The 27,038-nt window shown below is 37.6% G+C and overlaps 1 protein-coding gene across 3 annotated transcripts in view; it reads left to right on the forward strand.

Moving 5' to 3' along the window:
* The first annotated feature begins 688 nt into the window (after window positions 1–688).
* Window positions 689–27,038, forward strand: part of CAPN7 (calpain 7) — a 46,144-nt gene continuing 19,794 nt past the window's right edge. Inside the window, exons 1-10 of one of the 3 annotated variants that reach the window (XM_039480164.2) lie at window positions 689–1,049; window positions 6,397–6,505; window positions 11,884–12,041; window positions 12,925–12,992; window positions 14,967–15,167; window positions 17,847–17,933; window positions 22,032–22,158; window positions 23,128–23,213; window positions 24,415–24,508; window positions 26,700–26,846. In XM_039480164.2, the coding sequence (XP_039336098.1) occupies window positions 948–1,049; window positions 6,397–6,505; window positions 11,884–12,041; window positions 12,925–12,992; window positions 14,967–15,167; window positions 17,847–17,933; window positions 22,032–22,158; window positions 23,128–23,213; window positions 24,415–24,508; window positions 26,700–26,846 (1,179 nt within the window). In that variant the 5' untranslated portion in view covers window positions 689–947. Of the gene's footprint in view, window positions 1,050–6,396; window positions 6,506–11,883; window positions 12,042–12,924; window positions 12,993–14,918; window positions 15,168–17,846; window positions 17,934–22,031; window positions 22,159–23,127; window positions 23,214–24,414; window positions 24,509–26,699; window positions 26,847–27,038 lie in introns of all 3 variants that reach the window. The other 2 variants (XM_074405659.1, XM_039480165.2) reach the window with 2 other exon arrangements.

Here is a 27,038-nt window from a genome sequence, read left to right on the forward strand (position 1 = left end):
TTATTTGACTCAGCATTAATTTGGTGGTGCCCATCACTAAAATTCATTTTTATTACTGCTGAACTGAGACCTTTAGGGGAGATAAGACATTAATCAAATAATCATTTAATTACAACATCAAGTTCACCTAAGTACAAGTGAAAATATATTACCTCGTTTGTTAACAATTCAATCAATACTACCTTGGTGTACAGTGGGGGGGCTATAGGGTCATGACCGAGCTTGTAGAAAGTAAATGAAAATAAATGTTAGCAAAGAGTGGCTCTAAAGAATGTTCTGTCCTCACAGTAATTTTTTTAAATGTGTCAGATGCTGGTGGGAGGCACTCTTCCTTAGTTTTTTACGCCCATCCCTTAAACTTAGCAGAGGAAAGGATCTGTAAGGCGCGTACCCCTCTCCTGCCTACTGTCCATGGCAACAGCCTCGCCCTGCACCGCCACCGCCACGCAGATGGCGGAGTGTGGTCAGCTCGGACGTGGCACCTGCCCTCAGCCGCCCAATCCCCGGCGCCGCGACGGTCACGTGGACAGTCGCTGACCTTTCTGCCCCGCCCTCATGGCCCCGCTCCTGCGTGGGCCCAGCCCCACCCACCGCCCGTGCTCCTGCGAGCCTGGCCTCGGCCACCCCAGCTCCTAAGGAGCTCGCGAGGGCCAGGCTGCGCCTGCGTGGGGCGTCTGGTGGGCGGGGCGAGGGCCGCGGGGGCGGCGAAGTGGGGAGGCCGGGTGGGCTGCGAGCCGGGGCTGCGCGGAGCAGCGTGGCGTCGCAGTGGGCCCCAGCCGCGCACCGGGAAGGCGAGCTCTCCTCCTCCACCTCCCAAAGTAAACTTTGCTGCTCACTCCGCAGAGCTCCCGAGTCCTCGCCGCCGCCGCCGGGCCGCCGCCGCAGTCCGCGAAGAACCGTCCTGCGTCAGGGCCTCGTTGGCTGCCCCGGCGCGGGGCGTCGGCGCCATGGACGCCACGGCGCTGGAGCGGGACGCCGTGCAGTTCGCCCGGCTGGCGGTGCAGCGCGACCACGAAGGCCGCTACTCCGAGGCGGTGTTTTACTACAAGGTAGGGGCTGGCCCGCCGCTGCGGTCGGAATCGCAAAGTCGGAGTCGGGCCGGGGCCTGCGGCCGAGGGGCGGGGTGCAGGTGCTGAGGCGAGCGGCCCCAGCTTTGCTTTTCCCTCGTCCGCCACCCGACCCTCCTGGGCTGCGGAGGCCGGCGCTGCGGCAGCGGGGAGGCCGGTTCGCGGCTTGCAGCCACCGCTCCTCCACTTGCAGCCCTGGCTGGCAAATGCCCACCGTGGAGCTGCTTCGGGGCAGGTGTTAGATATGGGTAGTTAGTAGCCTAATATTGCTGTCACTTGGCTCTGATTTACAGCTAGCAGGAAACGGCCTGTGATATATATCAAAATAATGCATACGCGTTAAATAAATTTTAAAAGAATAAAAACCATCTCTTACCTAGCATTTGATGTACGGTCATGCGTCCTTAGCGATGTGATACTGAGAAATGTGTTCGTAGGTCATTTTGTTGTGCGAACACTGTAGAATGCACTCACACGAGCCTGAATGGTACAGCCTACTCCACACCTAGGCTGTGTGCTCCTAGGTTACATATCTGCGCAACATGTTACTGTACTGTATGGTGTGTGCAGTTACACGCAGTGGTAAGTATTTGTGCATAGAAAAGGTACAGTAAACATGCAGCCTAAAAGATTTTTTAAAATGCTACACCTGTGTAGGGCAGTTAACCCACGAATGGAGCTTGCAGGACTGGAAGTTGCTCTGAGTTGGTGAGTAGCGGTGAGTGAATGTGAAGTCCTAGGACGTTCAGTGCTCTGCTCTACTGTAGACTTTATAAGCACTGTACACTTAGGCTACACCAAATTTTTAATTTTTTTTTTCTTCAGTAACAACCTTAGCTTACTGTAACCCTTTGATAAACTTTTGGATTTTCTTAACTTTTTAACTCATTCGTAATAACAGCTTAAACATATTTTACACCTACACAAAAATATTTTATGTGCTTATTTGGTAATATTTTTAACCTTTTAGTTAAAAACTAAGACACACATTAGCCTAGGCCTACACCGAGTCAGGATCATCAATATTACTGTCTTCCACTTCCAATCTTATCCCATTGGGAGGTCTTCAGGGGCAGTAACAGGAATGGAGCTGTCATCTGCTGTGATAACGATGCCTCCTGAAATATCTCCTGAAGGGCATGCCAGAGACTGTTTTATAATTAACTTTTTAAAATAATAAATAGGAGTACACTAACAATACATAGTATAGCATAGCAAATACATAAACCAGTAATATAATTGTATATTCACAAGTATTATGTATTCTATGTAATTGTATGCGGTAGACTTTTACGCCACTGGCAGCTCAGTAAGTTTGTTTACACCAGCATCACCACAAACATGTGAGTAAAGTGTTGTGCTATGGCATTATGATGGCTGTGACATGACCAGGCAGTAGGAATTTTTCAGCTCCATTATAATCTTATTTAAGGGACCACTATCGTGTATTCAGTCTGTTGTTGGCCCAAATGTGTGGTGTGTGACTGTATGTTTTGTGGTTTTTTTATGCATATGTCTATATACTTTTTTTTTTTTTACAAACTGGTTTATGCTGTTTTTAGTAATAATAGCTGCACAGTGGTTCATTATGTGGGTGTACCATAATTTTTTTTTTGTTTTGAGAGGCTCTTGCCCTGTTACACATGTTGGAGTGCAGTGGCTTAATAATAGCTCATTGCAGCTTCAAACTGCTAACCTCAAGCAATCCTTGAGTAATTACAATTACTAATTGTAATCCCAATTAGTGAGACTAGGGGTGGACACAACCACACCTGGCTAATTTTTTATTTTTTTTTGTAAATGTGGGGTCTCAACTGTGTTGCCTGGCCAGTGTACATAATTAATTTACAAACTCTTGGGCATTAACTTCATTCTGTTTTTTCACCATCATAAGTAATGATGTAGTTAATATCTTTATAAATAATTCTTATGACTAGTGCAAATTTTTGCTTGAATTTTCTTTTAAATATATTACCAGGGACAGAATTGCTAAATCAAAGGGTATGAGCTACCACAGTTCACTCTCTTCTCTCCAATTCTGAAGATTTTCAAATACACCCCTCTAGCTCTAGCTAGATTTAGAGGGAGCTGTGTCCTCATGATACTGTCACTTTTTCTTTTAGAAAGAATGTCAGACTTTGATAAAACTGTACAATAGTGGTAATTTTTTCATGAGTGTATGTGCTATCATCAATAATGTGTGGTTTGTTTCAGATTAATATTTTGTTGCTTTCATTTTATGATCTATTTTTTTTTTTTTTTTGAGATGTAGTTTTGCTCTTGTTGCCCAGGCTGGAGTGCAGTGGTGCGATCGGGGCTCACTGCAACCTTTGCCTCCCAGGTTCAAGTGATTCTCCTGCCTCAGCCTCCCCAGTAGCTGGGATTACAGGCATGTGCCACGACGCCTGGATAATTTTGTATTTTTAGTAGGTGGGGTTTCTCCATGTTGGTCAAGCTGGTCTCAAACTCCCAACCTCAGGTGATCTACCCGCCTTGGACTCCCAAAGTGCTGGGATTATAGGCATGAGCCACCGTGCTCAGCCTGTTTTTTTTGTTTTTTTTTGTTTTTGTTTTTGTTTTTTAATTGATGTGTAATGTACATAGTTTCAGGGTTCATGTAATAATGCATTGATATAATTGGTAAAGATAAATCAGCATACTTGGAATAGCCATCACCTTAACTACTTCACAGCTGAACTACTGTGCAGCTATTACTACTAAATATTATTACTTAAATACATTTATCTTTATGCTAGGAACATTTGAATTTAGCTGTTTTAAAATGTACAATCAATTATAAACTATGGTCCCCCTCTGATCTATCTAACAGTAGGTCTCATTCTATTATAATCTGCTTTATATTTAGAGAGTTTTGGTGCCTTTCAGAATCCTTTCTTTTAGACTTTTTTGACCGTTTCACCAGGCATTGTTCAAGAGAAAAATTGTGTTTTGTGAAATAGCTTTGACAAATATTAACAAGTTAAAATAGTGCTATATAAAAATAGCTTTCATTAATGCAGAAGAAACTATGAACTGCCTCTTTTTTTCCTATAGGCTTACATACATGTCACTTAGGAAGAATTTTTCCTCCTTGAGAAAGTCAAAAAATGTGGTTGTACTTCTAGAAATTATTTACATAAGCTTCATCAGTTTCGTATTTAGTGTTTTCTGCAGTTGTTTCTATAAGCTATTTCTTGTTAGTCAGTTTTGAATATAAATGAAATGAGTAAAATACATTTGTTTGGTTTTTTTTTTTCCTTTTATAAAACAGGGTCTCATTCTGTCATCCAGGCTGGCAGGCAGTGGTGAGGTCATAGCTCACTGCAACCTCAAATTCCTGGGCTAAAGCAGTCCTCCAGCCTCAGCCTCCTGAGTAGCTGGGACTACAGGTGTACACCACCTGCCTGGCTAATTTTTTTTTTTCAGAGATAAGGGTCTCACTATGTTGCCCAGTTGGTCTTGAACTCCTGGCCTCAAGCACTCCTCTTGCCAAAGACTCCTAAATAAAAAATTGACTTTTTTTAAAAGCAAAATAATTATTTGGAAATCAATAATCATATACAAGACACCTGAAGGGGCAATATATATGTATTATATACTTATATCATTTACATGCATCAAAAACATTCCATTTATTGGATGTAAGTGTACCTATAATGTATTTAGATAATGATGGTATGTAAAATATATTTCATGTTTACATGTAAAGTTGTATTTTCCTCCCCTGAAATACCTGAGTTACAGAATCTGAGGAAGTCATATCTTTTCTACTTCACTGCATTTAGGCTGAATTTTTGTTGGGGTCAAAACTGTACTTTCTTCTTCCTTTCTTTCTTTCTTTTTTCTTTCTTTCTTTTTTTTTTTTTGAGACAGCATCTCACTCTGTTGCCCAGGCTGGAGTGCAGTGGCACGATCACAGCTCACTGCAACTTCAACCTCCCAGGGCTCAGGTGATCCTCCTGCTTCAGCCTCCTGAGTAGGTGGGACTAGTTTTTAGAGACAGGGTTTCACCGCGGCGCCCAGGCTGAAAACTGCACTTTTCTTAACTAATTTTGTTAGGTTCAGTGAAGTAACTCCTGCTCAAATAAGTGGATTCAAAAAGTGATGTTGAGTAGATGGCTTATTTGGAATCAGGTGTGATAACCCATGAAGTGTACATGAAAGTGTACATGCTTGGGTTACTGCAGAGAAGGTGCTGTTACTTGTAGAAAATTCTCTTTGCTTTTCTAGGTAGTAGCATTGGTAACCTTCCTGGAATAGTGATGAGGAGAATGGAAACCCTTCCTTCTAGCCATAGTATAACTGGTTATGGAAGTTATGGAATAACTGGAAGAAGAATCCAGATTTTCTTAATTAAGTTTAATTTATACAACTAAAATCTGCTTTAAAATGTGTCATTGTCAGTATTTTCTCTGGAGAAAACTATTTTTACTGTGAGGTATTTAACCTTTATAATGTCTTTTAAGCTCCTCTTGGTATTTAATTTTATTTTAGTGGTTATTATTTTAGTGCTTCAAAGGCTCAATTCACATTTTTTTGAGTGTCAGTTACTTGTAATCAGTTCACATTTTCAAAGTATATAATTTTAAGTCTAGTCTATTGCATAAGGAAAAAGGAAAAGAAGCTACAGCTGTTCTAAAGAAGTGTTTATAGTCAGGTCCTCATGCATGAATTAAAAATTGAGAGAGATCCTGGATAGCTCAGTTGGTAAAGCATCAGTCTTTTAATATGAGGTCCAGAGTTCAAGTTCCTGTTTTGGTGTGTCCTGTGGCTTTTAGCACCTAATTCTGACTCCATCTTTGAAAAAGCCAAGGGAAAAAAAGTATCATTTGGGCCAGGTGTGTTGGTTCATGCCTGTAATCCCAGCACTTGGGGAGGCCAGGGCAGGCAGGTCACTTGAAACCTGGAGTTCAAGACCAGCCTGGCCAACATGGCGAAACCCCATCTCTACTAAAAATACAAAAATTAACCAGGCGTGATGGTGTACATCTGTAGTCCCAGCTACTCGGGAGACTGAGATACAAGAATCACTTGAACCCGGGAGACAAGAGGTTGCAGTGAGCCAAGATCGCACCGCTTCACTCCTGTCTGGGCGATAGAGTAAGACTCTGTCTCAAAAAAAAAAAAAAAAGAAAAAAAAATTGAGAACATTGAACACTGAAGAAGACATAGTGGAGGATTATATAACTGCTTTATGCAAAAAATTACTATTAATATTTTAAAGACGTTGTTTTGTCATTCATTAAAACCAATATTGAATGAGAATGTGGTAAAGAAAATTCAAGTTGTAATACATCTATTGGATTCCTTTGAATTCTTTTATTTTTAGGAAGCTGCACAAGCCTTAATTTATGCTGAGATGGCAGGATCAAGCCTAGAACATATTCAAGAAAAAATAACTGAGTATCTGGAAAGAGTGCAAGCTCTACATTCAGCAGGTTGGTAAAGGCCTACTAAACTTGTCACAGGCTTTTCTTTTCTCTCATCATGTCTTTTCCCCCGTGTGTGTTTTTCTTCTTCATTTTTATCTTTGAATCTTGATCCTCGCTCTGCTGCTGTTCATTCCACTTTTGCTAATCACCTCTTTAAAAATCATTTGGAAATAAGTGATAGATCTTTGAAGAGGAACCGAAGAGATAATACAGTTCAGTTTCCTAATTTCCCAGAGTGCAGGATGGTGAATTACCTATGTTCAAACAATTTATCATTGGCAAAGTTAGGATTAGGATTCAGCTAAAGTCTGCTTTTAAAACGTCTGTCACATGTCTCTTCCTTATGAAATTAAGTGACTGTTTCTCTTCAGTGTTTACAGACTTTAGCAGTAGGTTCATAGTCTCTTCTCTGTCAGTGTCTTCCACTTTCAGACCTTTACTAAACTCTTAAACCATATCTTGGGAAAGTGACATGTAAGCAGACGCTTGGAACAATTTGCATTTATTTTTGTAAACAGCACAGCAGGTACTGTAATAAAAGTGTACAGAGTCTTAATGGTCCCAGTTTTGTTAGAGGTAACAGATGTTGATACTGTATTTACGAATACATTCATCTCTCTAGGGACTCTTTTAACCCACTTTTTGTGTTGCTGCATGATAAAGCCACAAGCAGAGGAATCTTTATTCTGATGGACTTTGTGCTACTTTTTACCACTCATTCTGAATAGATATAATCAATTACAAGAACATCATTAGGATAAAGTAGTTTTAATCATTGGATTCTTTGTTATGATAGTTCCCTTAAAAACAAGGTAGTTTGGCTGGGTGCAGTGGTTTATGCCTTTAATCCCAGCACTTTGGGAGGCTGAGGCGAGTGGATCACTTGAGGTTAGGAGTTTGAGACCAGCCTGGCCAATATGGTGAAACCCTGTCTCTAAAAGTAAAAAAACAAAAATAAAACAAGGTAGTTAATATAGTGCCCGGAAAGTGCATGTATTGAAAAGTGTACTGCCTGTGTTATTGGGACCTCACTTGATACAAAGTATTGATTCAGGTATTCAGAATACCGTATAAAATTCAAAAGAACTTTGTTTTCCTAGCCAAGTGAATGAATTTCATTAACTACCCAATAAATAGGAACTTTGTTTCATAACCAGTGTTTTCAAATAAAATTATCTTTAAAGTAGGGAATGTAGTCTTTCATGTTTACTTCCATGATCTCCCTGTTTTTTCATAGTTAGTTTTCTTCATTTCAACAACTATTTATTGAATGCATGTTTGGGCTGTATGGTAAGTACAGGGTGATAAGTGACCATCCCTGCCCTCAGGAGGACCTTCATCAGGCGTGGAGGGTAAACATTGCACTAACATGGAAATCCCTTTCTGAAGCATGCTAGACTAAATGTGAAAGCCAAATGCTCTAGAAAGGAGAGATCATATGGTGATACTGTTCTAGGAGCAGAAACGCTGGAACACTATCACCATATGATCTTTCTTTTCCGTATGTATACACAGTCAAGCACATTTACACCATAGGCTCTTGATTCCAGTAAGAGCGCTCTTTAAACCCCTGAAATCCTTGTAAAAACTGGAAAAAAATGTATATGAATCATCTATTTTTTTAAGGAATTAAAAAATTTTTTTTACTTTATATTAAATGCAACTGAGCCTAAAAAATCTGAGTTTTGGGAAATAAATTCTAAAGGTTGATATGTATGTGATATTCAGGCATCCGATGAGACAGCAGTAATCTCTTGAAGAGTAAAGATTTGCCAGTGAAATAAAGTTCAGAAAAGATTTTTAAAGCATAACATAACCTTGTTTTACCGGGTTCTGTCTCCTTTTATTAAAGGAATGGAGTATAAATCTCTAGAGAATTAAAGGATTTTCTTATTTTCAGCAGAAAAGTCCTTTTTCAAATAAAAATCCTGTTAACCCCAATTTTTAAAACAAGATAGTATACTGACAGTTAAGAGACTCTTGAGAGAGAGTTGATGTTGGGTTAGAGAAGGGCAACACAATTTAAAATTAACCAGTGTAGGCTGGCATAGTGGTTCATGCCTGTAATCCCAGCACTTTGGGAAGCTGAGGCAGGAGAATCACTTGAGTCTAAGAGTTGAAGATCAGCCTGGGCAACATAGACCTCATCTCTACAAAAAAAAAAAAATTAGGTGTGGTGGTGTGTGCCTATAGTCCCAGCTCCTCAGAGGCTGAGGCAGGAGGACTGCTTGAGCCCAGGAGGTCAAGGCTGCAGTGAGCCATGATTGCATCACTGCACTCAGCATGGGTTACAGAGTTAGACCCTGTCTTGAGAAATAAAAAGGAAAATTAGCCATCATAGTTACAGAGTTCAAGACTTGGAATTAAAAGATCCATGTTGAGTCTCTACCCTTTGACTTGTAGCTGTGAAGTCTTAGACTAGATCAGTGGTTCTCAGTAGGGAGTGATTTGCCCCCCAGGGTACATTTGCAATTTCTGGAGAAGGTTTTGGTTTTTATACTGCTAGGTGGTAAGGAGTATGCTTTTGGCACTTAGTTAGGTAGAGGCCAGGGATATTGCTAAAAATTCTGGAGTACACAAGATGGTCTCACACAGCAAAGAATTGTCCACCCTAAGATGTCAGTAATGCCAGGCTGAGGAACACTGGGCTAGATATTTCAATGTGTTTGAGCTTTGGTATCTTTTTCATAAATGGGATTAGTACATACTTCAGAGAGATATTTAAGAAGGCTAAAGTTTTGAAAACATCAGCACAAACTGGGCATAGTGGTGAGTTCCTGTAGTTCCAGCTATTTGAGAGATTGAGGCAGAAGGGTCACTTGAGCCCAGGAGTTTAAGAGTTTAAGGCCAGCCTGGGCAGCCTAGTGAGACTTGTATCTTAAAAAAAAAAAAAAAAAAAAAATCACATACCTCTAAAGAACTAACAAAAATCTCAGACTTTTCTTAAATAGCAAGTTTAGTGAGATATTATTTCCATACCATAAAATTCACCCCCTTAAAGTGTATAATTCAATTGTTTTTAGCATATTCTCAGAGTTGTGTAACTATCCCCACTATCTAATTTTAAAATGTTTTCATCTCCCCAAGAGAAACCTATTACCCATTAGCAGTCACTCCCCATTCTTCTGTCCCCCTAGCCACCAGTAATCTTGCTGTTTCTATGGATTTGCCTATTCCAGATTATTCATGCAAATGGAATCATCCAGTACATGGCCCTTTTGCTGTCTGGCTTCTTTTACCGGGTTTAATGTTTGCAAGATTTATTTACTTCATTCCTTTTTATGACGGAGTAATATTTCATTGTATTGATACGCTGCATTTTGTTTATTCATTAGTTGATGAACGTTTGGGTTGTTTACACCTTTTGGCTATTATAAATAATGCAGTTAGGAACATTCATGTATACGTGCTGGCTCACACATATAATCCCAGCACTTTGGAAGGGTGAGGTGGATGGATCACTTGAGGCCAGGAGTTTGAGATCAGCCTGTCCAACATGGTGAAACCCCGTCTCTACTAAAAATAAAAAAATTAGCCAGGCATGGTGGTACATGCATGTACTCCCAGCTACTTGGGAGGCTGAGGCACGAGAACTGCCTGAAAACCCAGGAGGTGGACGTTGTGGTGGGCCAAGATCATGCCACTGCACTCCAGCCTGGATGACAGAGTGAGATTGTCTCCAAAAAAAAAAAAAAAAAAAAAAATCATGTACAGATTTTTGCATGGACGTATGTTTTCTCAATTCTCTTGGAATTCCACCAAGAAATGGAACTGCTCTGTCATATGATATAGCTCCATGTTTAACTTTTTGAGGAACTGCCAAATTATTTTCCAAAGTGGCTAGCTACATGATTCTACAGTTGGCTATACCATTTTGCAGTTCCACCAGCAGTGTACCTGGGTTGCAAGTCCTTCACGTCCTCACCAACACTTGTTACTGTCTTTTTTATTTTAGCCGTCCTAGTGGGTATAAAGTGTCATCTTATTGTGGTTGTGATTTGCATTTTTGATGGCTATGTTGAGCATTTTCTTATGTGCCATTTGACCTTTTGAGTGTCATCTTTGTAGGGATGTCTATTCAGATCCTTTGCCCATTTTTTAACTGGGTTGTCTTTATTGTTGAGTTGTAAGAGATCTTTATATATTCTGGATACGTGTTTCTTATATATAGTGTGTTTATTAAAAACAAATGAAAATATTCAAAGAGCAATGAAAATACATAACTTATTCTAGGCCCAGGGTAAATAGAAAAAGCAGGAACTTGATCATCAGAGCCTAGTATATTACATTATACAGTTTTGTCTGTACAGATAAAAGTTTTTAATTGCCTTAAAATAGATTTCTTAATATTTAGCAATTTCAAAGTTTTTGTTTTGTCTTTTGAGCTAGAGGAGCATATGAGGAGGACTCCTATGTTTTAATTTTTAAGTGAAGAGAATGCTAGTGGGAGAAATTCAGGGAAATAATTTTTTAAATAAGTAGTGTTTTTTTTTTTTTTTTTTTTTTTTTTGAGACGGAGTTTCGCTCTTGTTACCCAGGCTGGAGTGCAATGGCACGATCTCGGCTCACCACAACCTCCGCCTCCTGGGTTCAGGCAATTCTCCTGCCTCAGCCTCCTGAGTAGCTGGGATTACAGGCACGCACCACCATGCCCAGCTAATGTTTTGTATTTTTAGTAGAGACGGGGTTTCACCATGTTGACCAGGATGGTCTAGATCTCTTGACCTCGTGATCCACCCGCCTCGGCCTCCCAAAGTGCTGGGATTACAGGCTTGAGCCACCGCGCCCGGCCAGTAGTGTATTTTTTTTAATATTCTTTGGTGTCTATTGTGTGATAAACAATTGGAGATTTTTTTTTCTTAGACCTTAAGATTAAAAAGAGAAGGGAGGAAGGCTGGGCACAGTGGCTCACACCTGTAATCCCATCACTTTGGGAGGCCAAAACTGGCAGATTGTTTGAGCTTAGGAGTCCGAGACCAGCCTGGGAAACAGGGCAAAACTCTGTACCAAAAAAAATAAAAAGGGAGAGAGACAGAGACAAATTAGCCAGGCATGGTGGTACACATCTGTAGTCCCAGCTACTCAGGAGGCTGAAGTGGGAGAATCACTGGAGCCCATGAAAGTAGAGGATGTAGTGAGCTGTGATCATGACACAGTACTCTAGCCTGGACAATAGAGCATGAGCCTGTCTCAAAAAACAAAAAAGAAGAGAGGAAAGTTGTCCTTTTTTAAGAATTATTTTTTAACTTTGCTAAGTTTTTTAAATGAAGAATTACACAGTTTTGGTAAAGAATGTCTTAAATGTGTGAAAATAGTGTGGTGTTTTCTGGCTGTATGAATATTTAAATAATATCCCTTCTGTATGTGCTTTTTTTCTACTCTAGTTCAGTCAAAGAGTGCTGATCCTTTGAAGTCAAAACATCAGTTAGACTTAGAGCGCGCCCATTTCCTTGTTACACAAGCTTTTGACGAAGATGAAAAAGAGAATGTCGAAGACGCTATAGAATTGTACACAGAAGCTGTGGATCTCTGTCTGAAAACAGTATGTATAGTTGCAGATTACATTTGATTGAGTTATGCCAAGATATTTCTTCTATTGCTAGTGAATTTTACATAACACATTGAATACAAGAATTTTAAAATAAAAAAATTATTATAAAAGTACCTAAATTACTCCTCAATAAAAGATGGTAAGTAGGAAGTTAATAATGAGTTTTTACATCTTATTAAAATTTTGACAGTATTGAGTGTTAAATTACAAGAACTATTTTTAACCTTTCTATTATAACTAAGATAAACTTACTATAGAAAGAAATTATTAAAACAAATCAATTTAGAATAAACTTCTTTTTTCATTTTATGCACTAAAAAATAAGCTCGTGGTTTGGGCGAGCTTTGTTTATTTGCAGTGTAAAATCTGTATGTTGAGTGGCTCTTACTGCTCCCTGCTGAGTCTTAGTTGGAACTCTTAGCTTCAAGGGACATCTGATGCATAAGAGAGCAGTGTATTTGACAGGAGGACGAGGTAAAGTAGTTGAGACAGTCCCCAGGGTCTTTCAGAGGACTGGCTTTTTGGCTGAGTCTTTTGCTCAGAGAAACCATCTGGCCTGATTTCTGTAGGTGCCTTGGGACTGTAAGTGCTAGTCTTCTGAGTTTCTGCCATGCAGCCCTTCCACAGCGCCATAGTCAAATGGTTCTGGTTCAGTTAGCACTTGTCCACATTAAGTGTTTTTAAAGTTCACCTCAGTGGCAAATTTTCAACACTATTTTAAATGATATTTTTAATGATGAAAATTAATGTCATCTTTGTTCTCAATTTCAACAAGTGTAAAATGCATTATAAATTTTTTGCTTAGAAGTATGTATGTATCAAGCAAATTGAAAAATAATTATGCTTTAGAATGTTTGTCTCTTTTTCTCTTAAGTCTTACGAAACTGCTGATAAAGCCCTGCAAAATAAACTGAAACAATTGGCTCGGCAGGCATTAGACAGGTGAGTTTGATCACTCAAGTTCTAATCCGTGGGTGGCAGTTAGTGTATTTAAACAGATTAATGTGTTGTAAAAGGCTGCACTAACAAACCTCCATCTTTTAACTGATCTAAAACACATTTTTCTACTTAGTGAATTTACCTTCTCTCTCTAGTTCCCTGCTTTAAACTCAAAAAATAACAAATCAATAAATGTTTTTAGTTTTAGTTTAGAACAGAAATTATCGTGATATTTGAAATGGAAGACCTTCTTTCTGTTGTGTAATATCAGACTTTCAAAGAGAGCTTCCAGAGAGCCTCCCAGATCTGCTAAAAATAGAAAACGTGAGCATGAACTTGCTTTCAGCAATATACATAAAATTATACGTGTGTAGCTCTTTCACGTCTTAGCCGAAATGCCAACTTTTCAATGAAGCCTGCCCTAAGCATTGTTTAAAATTGAATCTCCCCCAGCGGTTGCAACCTGATTGTTCTAGTATTTTTCCCACTGCTCTTATTTTCTAAGGTCTGTGAGATTTACTAGCTTATTATATTTGTTAATGTCTATGTTCCCTCCAGCCCTCGTCCCCCAAAGGTTAGCTTTGTGAAGGCAGAGATTTTTGTCTATTTTGTTTAGTGCTGTAACCAAGTACCTAGCAGAGTACCTGACATGTAGTATGTGCTCAGTAGATACTTGCTGAAAGAATAAATGAGTTTGTGTAAGCAACACTCTTGAAAGAGTGTTGTAGATACACACAGAGTGGAAATTGCTTTTATACCTATAGCATGCATTATCTCCTTTTGAGGCTCTGACCTGATAGATAACTGTACTACCACAAGCCCTTCCTTTTTTGAGTAAAGTAAAATAGTCATCCCTCCTTTTCATTGTCATCTACTAACCTTTAGTTTATTTCCTCAGATTCATGAAGATATGAGCACTTGACATACAGTTGTCTTCTCTGTCTTGACTTCTATCACCTGTCAGAATCATAAGTGACTTTATCACCTGTGTGGCTAACCCATTCAATATTCTTGAGTGCATCCTAAGCAAAGGGTGGGTGGGATAGCCATGGTCCTGTCTTTTGAAACTTATGGATCCACTCTGTAGGAAAATGTACATGAAATTTTTTTGCATATAATTTCAGAGTGTTCACAAGAATTCTGAAGCTCATATATGGACCTCAGATTAAGAACTTCTATTTTTTAGCTTGTTAGTTCTTTGACAGAACAAAGTCAAAATTCTCTTGCATATCATGTGAGGCCGTCTGTGATCCAGCCCCTGCTTTACTGTGGTCTCATCTGCTGCCTCTCATTTGCACTTCTCACAGGGGCTACATGCATTATTTTGTAACTACCTGGCCAGGTTCAGTGGCTCACACCTGTAATCCCAGCATTTTGGGAGGCCGAGGTGGGCTAATCACCTGAGTTCAGGAGTTCGAAACAAGCCTGGCCAACATGGCAAAATCCCATCTCTACTAAAAATACAAAAATTAACTGGGCATGGTGGTGGGTGCCTGTAATCTCAGCTACTCGGAAGGCTGAGGCAGGACAGTCATTTGACCCAGGAGGCGGCGGTTGCAATGAGCCAAGATCGCGCCACTGCACTCCAGCCTGGGCAACACAGTGAGACTCTGTCTCAAAAAAAATTAAAAAAAGAAATTACCTTAACTCATTATGCTGTTTCATACTTCTGCATGTTTGTACATGTTCTTCTGTCACTTAGAATGCTTCCTCAGTATACATTCTTTTATACCACTTTCCTTACATAGTGTCTGATTAGGTAGTAAGTGCATAATTAATGATGTCAATGGAATATTGTTTGTAAAAAATGCTTATCTTTGGAAGTAGTTTAAGTCATGAAATGTTAACTAGTATGTTAGAATTTTATATACTAATTTTACATTAGGGATGCTTGACTGGTTCTTCAAGTAAATTATGTTTTCTGAAAAGCTTAAACTTGAGAAGAAAATCTAGAAGAGTTGTTTGTGCCTGTTACAGAGCAGAAGCACTGAGTGAGCCTTTGACCAAGCCATTTTGCAAAATCAAGTCAACAAATATTAAACCAAAGCCACCTCCAGTGAGAGCACATTTTCCACTGGGAGCTAATCCCTTCCTTGAAAGACCTCAGTCATTTATAAGTCCACAGTCATGTGATGCACAAGGACAGAGATACACAGCAGAAGAAATAGAAGTACTCAGGTAAATAAGTTTATAATTAATTGTAGTGAAGAATTTTGTTAACATCTATGCATTTTCATTAGGTTTGCTGAATTCAGATTTCTCCTATAATGTATTGTGATGTTACAGTGTAATTATATCATCATGTAGTCACAACTTAGTTAAAATTTTAGTTCCAATATATTTTATTTTATTTTATTTTTATTTTGGTTTTTGAAACAGAGTCTAGCACTGTCGCTCAGGCTGGTGTGCAGTGGTGCGATCTTAGCTCACTGCAGCCTCCACCTCCTGGGCTCAAACGATTTTCCTTCCTTAGCCTCTGGAGTAGCTGCGACTGCAGGTGCGCACCACCACACCTAATTTTTATTTTATTTTTATTTTTTAGTAGAGACAGGGTTTTACCATGTTGGCCAAGCTAGTCTTGAACTCATGACATGAAGCAGTCTGCCTGCCTCGGCCTCCCAAAGTGCTGGGATTACAGGCATGAGCCACTGTGTCTGGCTTTAGTTTCAATATATTTTAATATTAGCATTTTTACTAGACATAGTACACTTTTCTAAAAATCTTAGCATTCTGTGAAATTGAGCCACTAAAGATTAAGGAGCAAAATGAACTGTGGCAGACCACTCTTTATCTATGTAACTTTGTAACCAGAGCCCTAATGCAGGAAAAATGTTACTTTGAAATAGGAGTCTAGGGGTGCACTAGCTGCTCACTCCTGTAATCCCAGCATTTTGGGAGGCAGAGGGGGTGGATCCCTTGAGCCCAGGAGTTCAAGACCAGCATGGGCAACATGCTGAAACCCTGTCTCAACTAAAAATATGAAAAATAGCTGGGTGTAATAATGTGCGCCTGTAGTCTTAGCTACATGGGAGGCTGAGTTGGGAGGCTCACTTGAACCCAGGAGGTGGAGGTTGCAGAGCCCAAATCGCGCCACACACTCTAGCCTGGACAATAGGAGACCCTATCTCAAGAAAAAAATGTGTGTGTGTGTGTGTGTGTGTGTGTGTGTGTGTGTGTAATTAAAAATTTTTCTTTAAAGGGTTTTACATGTGCCAAAAAAAAAAGGAATATGTGACAGAAACTTGAAATTATATGCCATATGGCTCTTTACAGAAAACATTTGACGACCCCTCGTCTAGGCAGCCAGTTTAGTCTGTCTGAAAACTCAGTCTCAGAGGATATTAAAAATGTAAAACATGGCTACTCTGGGCATACTGCCTATGGAGTAGCCCTGCTTCACAAGGAGCAATACAAAGAAAAAAAAAAGTAAAACACAATAATGTGGAAATTCTTTTTTTTTTTTTTTTTTTTTTTTTGAGACGGAGTTTTGCTCTTGTTACCCAGGCTGGAGTGCAATGGCGCGATCTCGGCTCACTGCAACCTCCACCTCCTGGGTTCAGGCAATTCTCCTGCCTCAGTCTCCCGAGTAGCTGGGATTACAGGCACGTGCCACCATGCCCGGCTAATTTTTTGTATTTTTAGTAGAGACGGGGTTTTACCCTGTTGACGGGGTTGGTCTCGATCTCTTGACCTCGTGATCCACCCACCTCGGCCTCCCAAAGTGCTGGGATTACAGGCTTGAGCCACCGCGCCCGGCTAAAATTCTTGATTGCCCTCTGAAGCAGTGTAGATAGGATAAGTCCCTGATCGAGTGTGGCCTTTTTAAAAATTGAGCACTGCAGAAAGTTCAGTCTGCTTAGAGCTGTGTAAGTCATGTAGGTATTCATCTTTCTGTTTTCTGAAATTGAACTGAAAGGGCTTCTGCCTAAGTAGTAGCCATTCGAGAGCAATTTTCTTTCCTTTCCTGCTGAAGATTTTAATTGTACTGCTGATCTGGCTGCCTTTGTCTAGGAAAAGTTGCGTATGTATCAACACAACACAATGCAGGACACAGAAGGTAGTTTTAAAGCTGAAAGACTTTTCCATATGTTACCTTCACACATTTGAAATTCTGTACTATACCAAAACAACTCTGTATTCCACCTAACAAAATGCGACTATCCTTCACATAAGTGAAAAGTTTTCATCATCTTTCCAAAACAAGGCTGTAGTCTCAATCATTTCATCTATTTCTGACTGTATTAAGTAGTGCTCAGATTTCCTGACTATTGTTACTTAAAGACTGAATTGTGAAGTTACTCTGCAACCTCTTGTAAATAAAGGAGAGAAATAGATACAAGAAGGAAATAGTTAATGTAGATAAATAAACATATACACAAAACAAGGAGAATGCAAAGCTACTACAAACCTTATTTCTTTGTCAGTAGACCATAGCTGGTACCTATGACACTTCCTTCCTTCACTACCCATTTTATATCCCCATAACCAGAAAATATGAAGAGCATATATTTCAGAATTGTAAATGTCATGTTTCTTTAATTTGAAAATAAGCAATTGATTTCTCCCTTTAGGCTTAGGATAGAATTGGTTTTGTGACTTGGCGTCAAGGACACTTTCATTACTTGAATAGTCCTTGTGGGTGTTAGCCTTAAAAGAATATTCTTATTGGTTTGAATTGAATCAATTATTTTCTGGTATTTTATGAAAATTTTGTCCAGAGGTGTGTAAACACATGAGGTTGTCAGTTTAATTTTAATACAGTATCATACCTTGTCATTTAAATTTTAAAGAGTTGAAATAAGATTGGCAGTTAAGGTGAACTTGAACATTTAGATTTGTTTTTCTTGTGTTTGATAGGACAACATCAAAAATAAATGGCATAGAATATGTTCCTTTCATGAGTGTTGATCTGAGAGAACGTTTTGCCTATCCAATGCCTTTCTGGTAAGTAAGCACTATTGCAATTTTTAGTTCCAGCATTTTAACTTTTCAGTACTTTTTCAGTGCTCTGAAGTTCAATTTAATAGCCTTGAAATTAAAATTTGTAAAAAAACAAACTTTTTGGAATAGAGGGTGGCTGTGGGAAAGAGGTGGGGCAGCATAGCAAGAGCATGACTACGTCCTCAGTCATGAGGACGTGAGGATCTCCTTTTGCCTAACATTATTTCTGTAGTGTCTAGCACAGTACCTGGTATAAAGTAAGTACTCAGTAATTATTTGTCCAAGCAGTGATTGAATCACAACAGAAATACAAGCCAGGAAAGAAACTGAATGGAAAAGGGGAATGGAATGACATTATTGTTTACTAAGAATATCCAATTCAAGCAAGAGTTACAGCAAAAAATTATTGAAATAAACTCTCCAGCAGTATGGGAATCATTAAATAATGATACATCTATACAGTCAAATATTATGCTGCTCAACATAAGCGTTTTAAGATGTGGGAAAAAAATTGTTCCCATTACAGAAATTAAAAAGAAAATTATATATAATGTCCCAATTGTTTATTATTATTATTATTTTTTTAGATAGGGTCTCACTCCTGTTGCCTAGGCTGGAGTACAATGATGCGATCATGGCTCACTGCAGCCTTGACTTCCGGGGCTCAGGTGATACTCCCACCTCAGCCTCCTGAATAGCTGGGATCACAGGCATGCACCCCACCACACACAGCTAATTTTTGTATTTTTAGTAGAGACGAGATTTCACCGTATTGGCCAGGCTGGTATCGATTTCCTGACTTCAAGTGATCCACCTGTCCCAGCCTCCCAAAGTGCTGGGATTACAGGTGTGAGCCACTGTGCCTGACCTTTATTTTGCTTTTCATATATTTATAGATGTGTAGAAAAAATGATATGGCGAAATACATCCGAATATTTACAGTGGTTATGTCTAGGAAACAAAATTGGGCGATTTAATTTCTTTTAATACTTGCTTATTTTTCAGAATATCTCCAATGAGTTTGTTGTTTATTGTTAGAAAAAAAAAAGTTGGATGCTCACTATATGGAGTATGAAAACTCTATAAAGAACAAAAGAGCTGCTTTTTATTTTCTAGTGTTTTGCTGTACTTAAATGCCCAAGGATTAGGTTATCTCAAAGATAGTTACCAACCTATTTTTTCACTCGGGCAGCTGTGTAATGCTAGTAACTGATTGGGATCAAAGGAATTTTTATATATGAGAAACTTTATAGCATTAATGTTTAGGGCAGTCTTCTAGAGCCAAACTTTCTGATCTCAAATCTTGTGTAACACTGGGCAAGTTGTTAAATCTGTTTCGGTTACCTGCATATAAAATGGGGATAATAATAGAAACTCCCCATAATGTTACTGTGAGTTAATAAAATGTAAAACCCTGAGAGTGGTGCTTGTTACATAGCAAGCACTATATAATAAAGGTCAACTGGTAGAAAAGTAATATATTTTGTTAGATACTAAGTTATATAACAATTTGGCTATATATTTCAAATACTTTAACATTTTGTAGACCTCTTTCATCAATAATTTAACTTCAGGAATCCAGTTGTAAACTATTTAGAGATATACTCAAAGATTCATATGAAAGCTACTTATCATTATTGTTATAATTATAAAAATGAATCAGTTATTCTAGTATCTTCTTGAAAATATTCAAGTAGAGATGTAAACTTATTTCTATCTTTGTGCAACAGATTAAGGTAAATTATATTTTTAATGCTTCTATGACACAGTGTTCATAAAAAAATGTGATAGAGCCATAAACAGTCAAGTTTTCAAGGAATGTAATAATGTAGGAAAATGCTCATCATATAATTGGAAAAGTAAAATGTGCAGCCATGCAGACTTCCTTAATTTAGGCATAGCACTTGTCACAGTTGGAATTTTTCTTTTCTTTTCTTCAGTGTGATTATTTACTTAATCCCTGTCTACTCTAGCATATAAACTTCATAAGGACAGAGACCATGTCTGTTTTAATTAAACTGCACTCCAGTGCCTACCACAGTATCTGCTGTATAGTGGGTACTCAGTAAATACTTCTTGAAGTAGTTAAATTGGGAAAAAACAAGAATAAACACTAAAATTGCTACTCTAAGTGGCAAGGTATTTTCTTATTTCTTAGATTATTTTACTGTAAGAATAATCAGAAGAAAAAGCCAACAGTAAATGTTTTTAAGTTGGGATAACAGATTGTCAGGAAAGACTCCTGAATTTATGAATGGTTATCTTTGGCTAGAGAGATTGAATTATTTTTTTTAATTTTTTCTATTCTGGTCATATTTTACCCTTTTTTTCTTTTTTAAATTGAGACGGAGTCTCACTCTGTCACCTAGGCTAGAGTGCAGTGGTGCGATCTCAGCTCACTGCAACCTCTACCTTCCGGGTTCAAGAGATTCTTCTGCCTCAGACCTCAAGTAACTGGGATAACAGTCGCCCGCCACCACACCCGGCTAATTTTGTATTTTTAGTAGAGACTGGGTTTCACCATGTTGGTCAAGCTGGTCTCAAACTCCTAACCTCAAGTGATTTGCCTGCCTCTGCCTCCCAAAGTGCTGGGATTACAGGCGTGAGCCACCGCACCCAGCTGTAAAATATTTTTAATATCTTTAAGTTCTAAGGGAAAAAAACCTTGAATTCGATAATCCTCTGGTGACTTGAGAGAACAGATATGGAATCTTTGATTTATGCTGAAATAAGGTTCATATAACAGGTTAATAACACATTATAAATTTGAATTTGCCTTAATTTTCTTCCCTCAAAATTTTTGACAGCTATCTTCAAACTCTTCTGAATTTAGTCAGCTCACTTTCTGTTTATAGTTAGCACCTGATAATACAGGTACCAAAATGTTACCTGGAATACTAGTGGTTCTGTGAGATGATAATAAAAAACGTTTGAGGTATGTTATATGCCATATTCTACTCTAAGAGATTACAATAAACATTGGCTTATTAAAAGTCTAGAGGTCTAGAGGTGTCCTTCATTGAAAAAACTAATACTTTAACCAGGAGTTTGTAGATCATACTTGACTACAAAATCCTTTTTTCCCAGTATCTGTTACCATTATTTGAAATAAAAAAAGAGTTGCATTTGTTCCAGTTGGCATATTACATACTTTCTATTACTAAGAAATCTTTTGAAAACCAGTTTGTTGCTCTTGCTCTAGAAACAGTTTGGGATGGTTGGGCCTGGTGGCTCATGTCTGTAATACCAGCTCTCTGGGAGGCCAAGGCTGGAGGATCATTTAAGCACAGAAGTTCTAGACCAGCCTGGGCAACATACGGAGACCTCAGCTGTTTTTTGTTTTGTTTTGTTTTGTTTCAAAAAAAAAAAAAAAAAAAAGTTTGGGGGAAAGTTAGATGTTTCCCCTTGGAACTACACATCAATTTTACAGAAATAATGTAACACACAGTGAGTAGAGCGTAGTGGACAAGAATGGTGGATTTGGCACCAGAGATCTGCATTCAGATGCCAGTTCTGCTACTTCTTAGCTGTCTGACATTGGTAAGTCATTGGTCACTTTTAGCTATTTCCAAAAATTCCTTTAATAGAGGTGTTTTAAGAAGTAAGTAGATTATGTATGTAAAGTACTTCAGCATGATGCCTGGCACATGGTTAGTATTCACTATATTAGCTACACTCATTATTAAGTCTTGCCAAGTGGAGTTTGTAAAGAACCAGCTTAGAATCTTCACCTTTCTAGGTGCTTTTGAATGAATCAGCTTGTACTATTTAGTTAATGATTTCATTTTATTGCTGAATTTCTTGAATACATTTATGCTAAATTTTAAAAATTCTTAATATAAATGAATTTAAGTTGTTCTTCTGTTTTCAGTTATTTAGGTATATTTTTTAATTAGAGGGGATGATCAGGTTGACTGGACTCAAGGTTAAGTGTAAAAAGCCAAATTTGACCAGAAGGTTATTTTAGGATGATACAGTACTGCAGTAATCACTAGACGCTCCCCCCCCCCTACACACACAAAAAACAAACTCTAGAGAATTTAATTTTGGCTTTGAGTCATTTTTTAAGATTTTTTAATTTTAATTTTGTTATTACCTCAGTGACAGACTGGGCAAGCTACCATTATCACCTAAACAAAAAACCACATTTTCCAAATGGGTACGACCAGAAGACCTCACCAACAATCCTACAATGATATATACTGTGTCCAGTTTTAGCATAAAGCAGGTGAGCATTTATTTTGTATGATTTTATAGGAAAGTTAGCATTTTAAAGTAATTTGCGTATAGGTTTGAGATTTTTCTTAGATTTCTATTATGTATTCAGGTACATGAGTATAATTGGAAAAATTGTTCATCCTGCATGTTTTGACTGAAACATACTGAGATAAATCACTGTTTTGAGAGATTACAGATTTTTATGTGGACTATCATTATGTACTTGTAGATGCAAAACTTGAGAATCTGAATTTCACCTTTGATAAGGGAATAGTTAGCAATAGAAGGATATTTATTTGATTACTCAAAATCAACTTTATTAAAATACATTATTTAATTTTTCTAGGATTTATTAAAATCAAATGTGTGAGTTAGTATGGTGTTTCTATTTGTTATTTTCCTATTCAAATAACAGCCAAGAAAATATTTAGTATACATTGTAGCACTATGCACAATAACAAACTCATGGAATCAATGTAAATGCCAATCAGTGACAGTTTGGATGAAAAAAATGTGGTACATACACACCAAGGAATACTGTGCAGCCATAAAAAGAACAGGATGTATTTTGTAGGAACATGAATGGAGCTGGAGGCCATTATCGTTAGCAAACTAACATAGAACAGAAAACCAAATACTGCACGTTCTCACTTACAAGTGGGAGCTTAATGATGAGAAGGGAACAGCAGACAGTTCGTTCTACTTGAGCATGGAGGGTGGGAGGAGGGAGAAGAACAGAAAAAAATAACTATTGGTGAGTACTGGGCTAATACCTGGGTGTTGAAATAATCTGTGCAACAAACACTTGTGACTCGAGTTCACCTATGTAACCTTCCACATATACCCCTGAACCTAAAATAGAAGTTTTTTTAAAAAAGATATTTAGTATAAAAAGTCAGGTACTTGGGGCAGTGTACATATATTATGGTAATGTTGAAATTACATGAATGAATATAAATATGTTAATTCTTATTAACAGACGATAGTATCAGATTGTTCCTTTGTGGCATCACTGGCCATCAGTGCAGCTTATGAAAGACGATTTAATAAGAAGTTGATTACCAGGTAAAAATCTGTGTTTCTCTCTTTACCTCTTTTTGTATAATTGCTCTTGAACAAGAAATTTAAAACTTAAGACTTACCTATATAGAAGGTGGACAGAGCATATCATTCAGAATATGGCCCTTCTGTAGAAATTAAGCAGATGATTTATGAATGGAAAGATATGCTAAAATAATCCAAAAACATATATACATGTAGTTAATAGTTATGGAATTAATGTTTTGAAATGAAATTTATCAAAGTAAAATCGTGTCATATTGATAACACTTTATAAGCGGACTGTAAAGTGAGGTTTTCACTAGCCACGTGGCTGTTGAGCACTTGAAATGGATTAGTCTGAACTGAGATGAGATGCACTGCAAGTGTAAAATGCACAAGATTTTGAAAACTTTAGAACGTTAAAAAATGCAAAATCACAAAACATCTCAAATTTTTGTGTTGATTATATGTTAAAATCCTAATATTTTTGATTTGTGATTAAATAACACATTAAAATTAGTTTTACCTTTTTAACTTTTAATGTGGTTACTGGAAAATATCTTTGTCTTGAACTGCTTTAGAATGTATTAAAATGTTTCTGAAATGCTTTTTTGATTTTTGAAAGATATATAAAAATCATTAATTGCAAAAATTAAGCATTATCATTTTTTCATTCAACTTTTCCAGAGTGGTTTTTGTGTGTTAAGTCCTAAGAGTGCAAAGATGAATTAGACACAGTCCTTAGTTTGAACTGGTTGCCATGTAAGTGGTCCAAATGTATGTTAAAAGAAAATTGATCCTGATATTTGTTCAGGTATCTTACTGTATAATTTTATGCAACTTTATGTCAAAGTTATACCTACTTGCCTTAGTTGTGGTTAATTGAAGTGGTCTTTACTTCTTAGGGCCAGTGGTAAAAGATTATTTTAAAATATATACACTTAATTAGATGATTTATTAGGGTATATAAGTTAACATTGAACACTTCTCAGAATATTTTGAAATTTATGCCTACTTTATGATCTCAGAAAATTATTTACTAATGGTAAATAAGCACTTTGATTAGGGTGTACTTCATTTTCTAGGCCTATTGTAGGAAAATATTCTACTGTTTGTTTTTATGAAATTGCCCGGATGGTAGTATATGCCTGAATGAAATGTTCTGCATAGTAGTTGATATTGAATGCTTATGTTGGTATTTCAATATTTCTTTTTCTTACAAAAGCATAATTTACCCTCAAAACAAGGATGGTGAACCAGAGTACAATCCATGTGGGAAGTATATGGTAAAACTTCACCTCAATGGTGTCCCAAGAAAGGTGAATAACGTCTCTCCCCACTCCCATCCCTTGTCCCTCTCCCTTCCCTACCTTTGAATCTTGAGTGAAATCATTAAGAAATGTCACCTGCGTAAACATTTTAAAAGTCAGTTTGAGTCTGTGATATTATATATTACTACCAGTGGCATCATATGTTAATAATTAAAAATTAAAACCATGGCAATTATAAATTTGTTTTTTAAATGGTTTTGAGAAAATATATACAGTTTCAAAAAGTATCATTGAACTAAGGATTTACTAATGCTTAAAATAAATTTTCATATGGTAGTTCATGATGGTTTTTATTAAAAGGAAATCAGACAAACTAAATCTGTTAGGTCAGAAGGGTATATATGTAGTCATGACTTGAGATGTAAGGTACCTTTAAAATTATTTCCTTTTAAATATATATATGCATAATTTTAATTCACATGAATTTATTTTTTCTTTTTTTTTTTCTTCTTGAGATGAAGTCTCATTCTGTCACCCAGGCTGGAGTGCAGTGGCATGACCTCGGCTCACTGCAACCTCCACCTCCCAGGGTCAAGTGATTCTTCTGCCTCAGCCCCCTAAGTCGCTGCTGTTAGCTTGTACCACCACGCCCAGCAAATTTTTTTTTTCTTTTTTGTATTTTTAGTAGAGACGGGGTTTCATCATGTTGGCCAGGCTGGTCTTAAATGTCTGACCTCGTGATCTACCCACCTCAGCCTCCCAAAGTGGCTTGAGCTACCACAGCTGGCCAGTTCGCACTCATTTCTTTAAGGACTCTGAACTTTATTAGGGCCTTGCATTGTTAGGATTCTCCACCACCTGTCCATACTGACATCCATGCAGCAACATCAGCATCACCTGGAAACTTGTTAGTTTTGCAGAATTTCAGGATTTGCCTTAGACTTACTAAATCAGAATCTATATTTCACCTAGATCAGGCTTCCCCAAACTATGGCCCGCAGGCTGCATGTGGCCCCCTGAGGCCATTTATCCGGCCCCCCACTGCACTTCAGGAAGGGGCACCTCTTTCATTGGTGGTCAGTAAGAGGAGCACAGTATGTGGCGGCCCTCCAACGGTCAGAGGGACAGTGAACTGGCCCACTGTGTAAAAAGTTTGGGGATGCCTGACCTAGATCCTCTGGTGATTCCAGTCTGAAAATTGTTGCTCTGTAGTTCAGTAATACTCAAATTTTAGTATCCACAGAATCACCTGGCAGATGATGATCTATTATTAAAACACAGATTTCTGGACCTCATGCCCAGAGTTTCTAATTCAGGTCTGAGATTAATCAAAATTTGCATTTCTAACAGGATCCCAGGTGATGCTGATGATGTTGTCTAGAACACTGTCTGAGAGCCATTTTACCTGATTACTTAAAAAGTAAACAAAATTATTAATAATTTTACTAAACTATAATTCTTTACCTCTTGTTTAAAGAGTCTTTAAAGATGTATCACATAATCATTCTATTGGTGTTAAATCAAAATTCTTATATCTCTCAGGTAACTTTAATATGAATTAGATACTATATTTTTGTGATTATATTACTCCTGTTACATAGATTTTCTAGTCATAACATTCTACTTTTACAACTATACATGAATCTTCTTACAGGTTTAGGATAAAATGACAATAATGTTCTTTAATAGTAAGGCCCTTTTGTAATTATTTTAAATGTACATTTCTAGAATATCTAATATAGATTGAGTATCCCTTATCCAAAATGCTTGGGACCAGAGTGTTTTGGATTTGGGATTTTAACAGATTTTTGAGTATTTGCAGAATACCTACATGTTGAACATCTCTAATCTGAAAATCTAAAATACTTCCGTAAGTATTTCCTTTGAGCGTCATGTCAGCGCTCAAGAAGTTTTGGATTTTGGAGCATTTCAAATTTTAAATTTTTTATTTTGAATGCTCAATCTTTTTTAATTTCAGTGGTGGTTACATGATTAATCGATTCAAGGTTATTATCTGACAGATTCATTTTTAAAGTTGGATAAAGACATCATTTTAAAAAGAGCAACATTTTATAATTAGTAAGATTCTAGAAACATTATCTTAATAGCCCTCCAGCTATTAACATTATCTTAATATGTGCCTTGTATTTTATCATTATGAAAAGTGTGTTTTTGTCTTGATAGAAAGGATTTTAAGATATTTTGTGCACCTAAGAAGGTTAATGTTCTCTTTCTCCAGGTGATAATTGATGACCAGTTACCTGTTGATCACAAGGGAGAATTGCTCTGTTCTTATTCCAACAATAAAAGTGAATTATGGGTTTCTCTTATAGAAAAAGCATACATGAAAGTCATGGGAGGATATGATTTTCCAGGATCCAACTCTGTGAGTAATAGATAAGACGATCCAGACACAGACTTACCCTATCTAATATAACTCTTTTAAATTTGAAAAATTCTAGATGGTCTTTTTGTTTATAGGAAAAGCAGATTTTCAACCCCTGAAAAAGGATGACCAGTCCCCGTGTTATGGGGATAAATATATTTTCTTGTGTATCTGGGAAAGCCTAAACTGTAT

The sequence above is a fragment of the Saimiri boliviensis genome, chromosome 9 (assembly GCF_048565385.1).
Source record: "Saimiri boliviensis isolate mSaiBol1 chromosome 9, mSaiBol1.pri, whole genome shotgun sequence".
NCBI lineage: Eukaryota > Metazoa > Chordata > Mammalia > Primates > Cebidae > Saimiri > Saimiri boliviensis.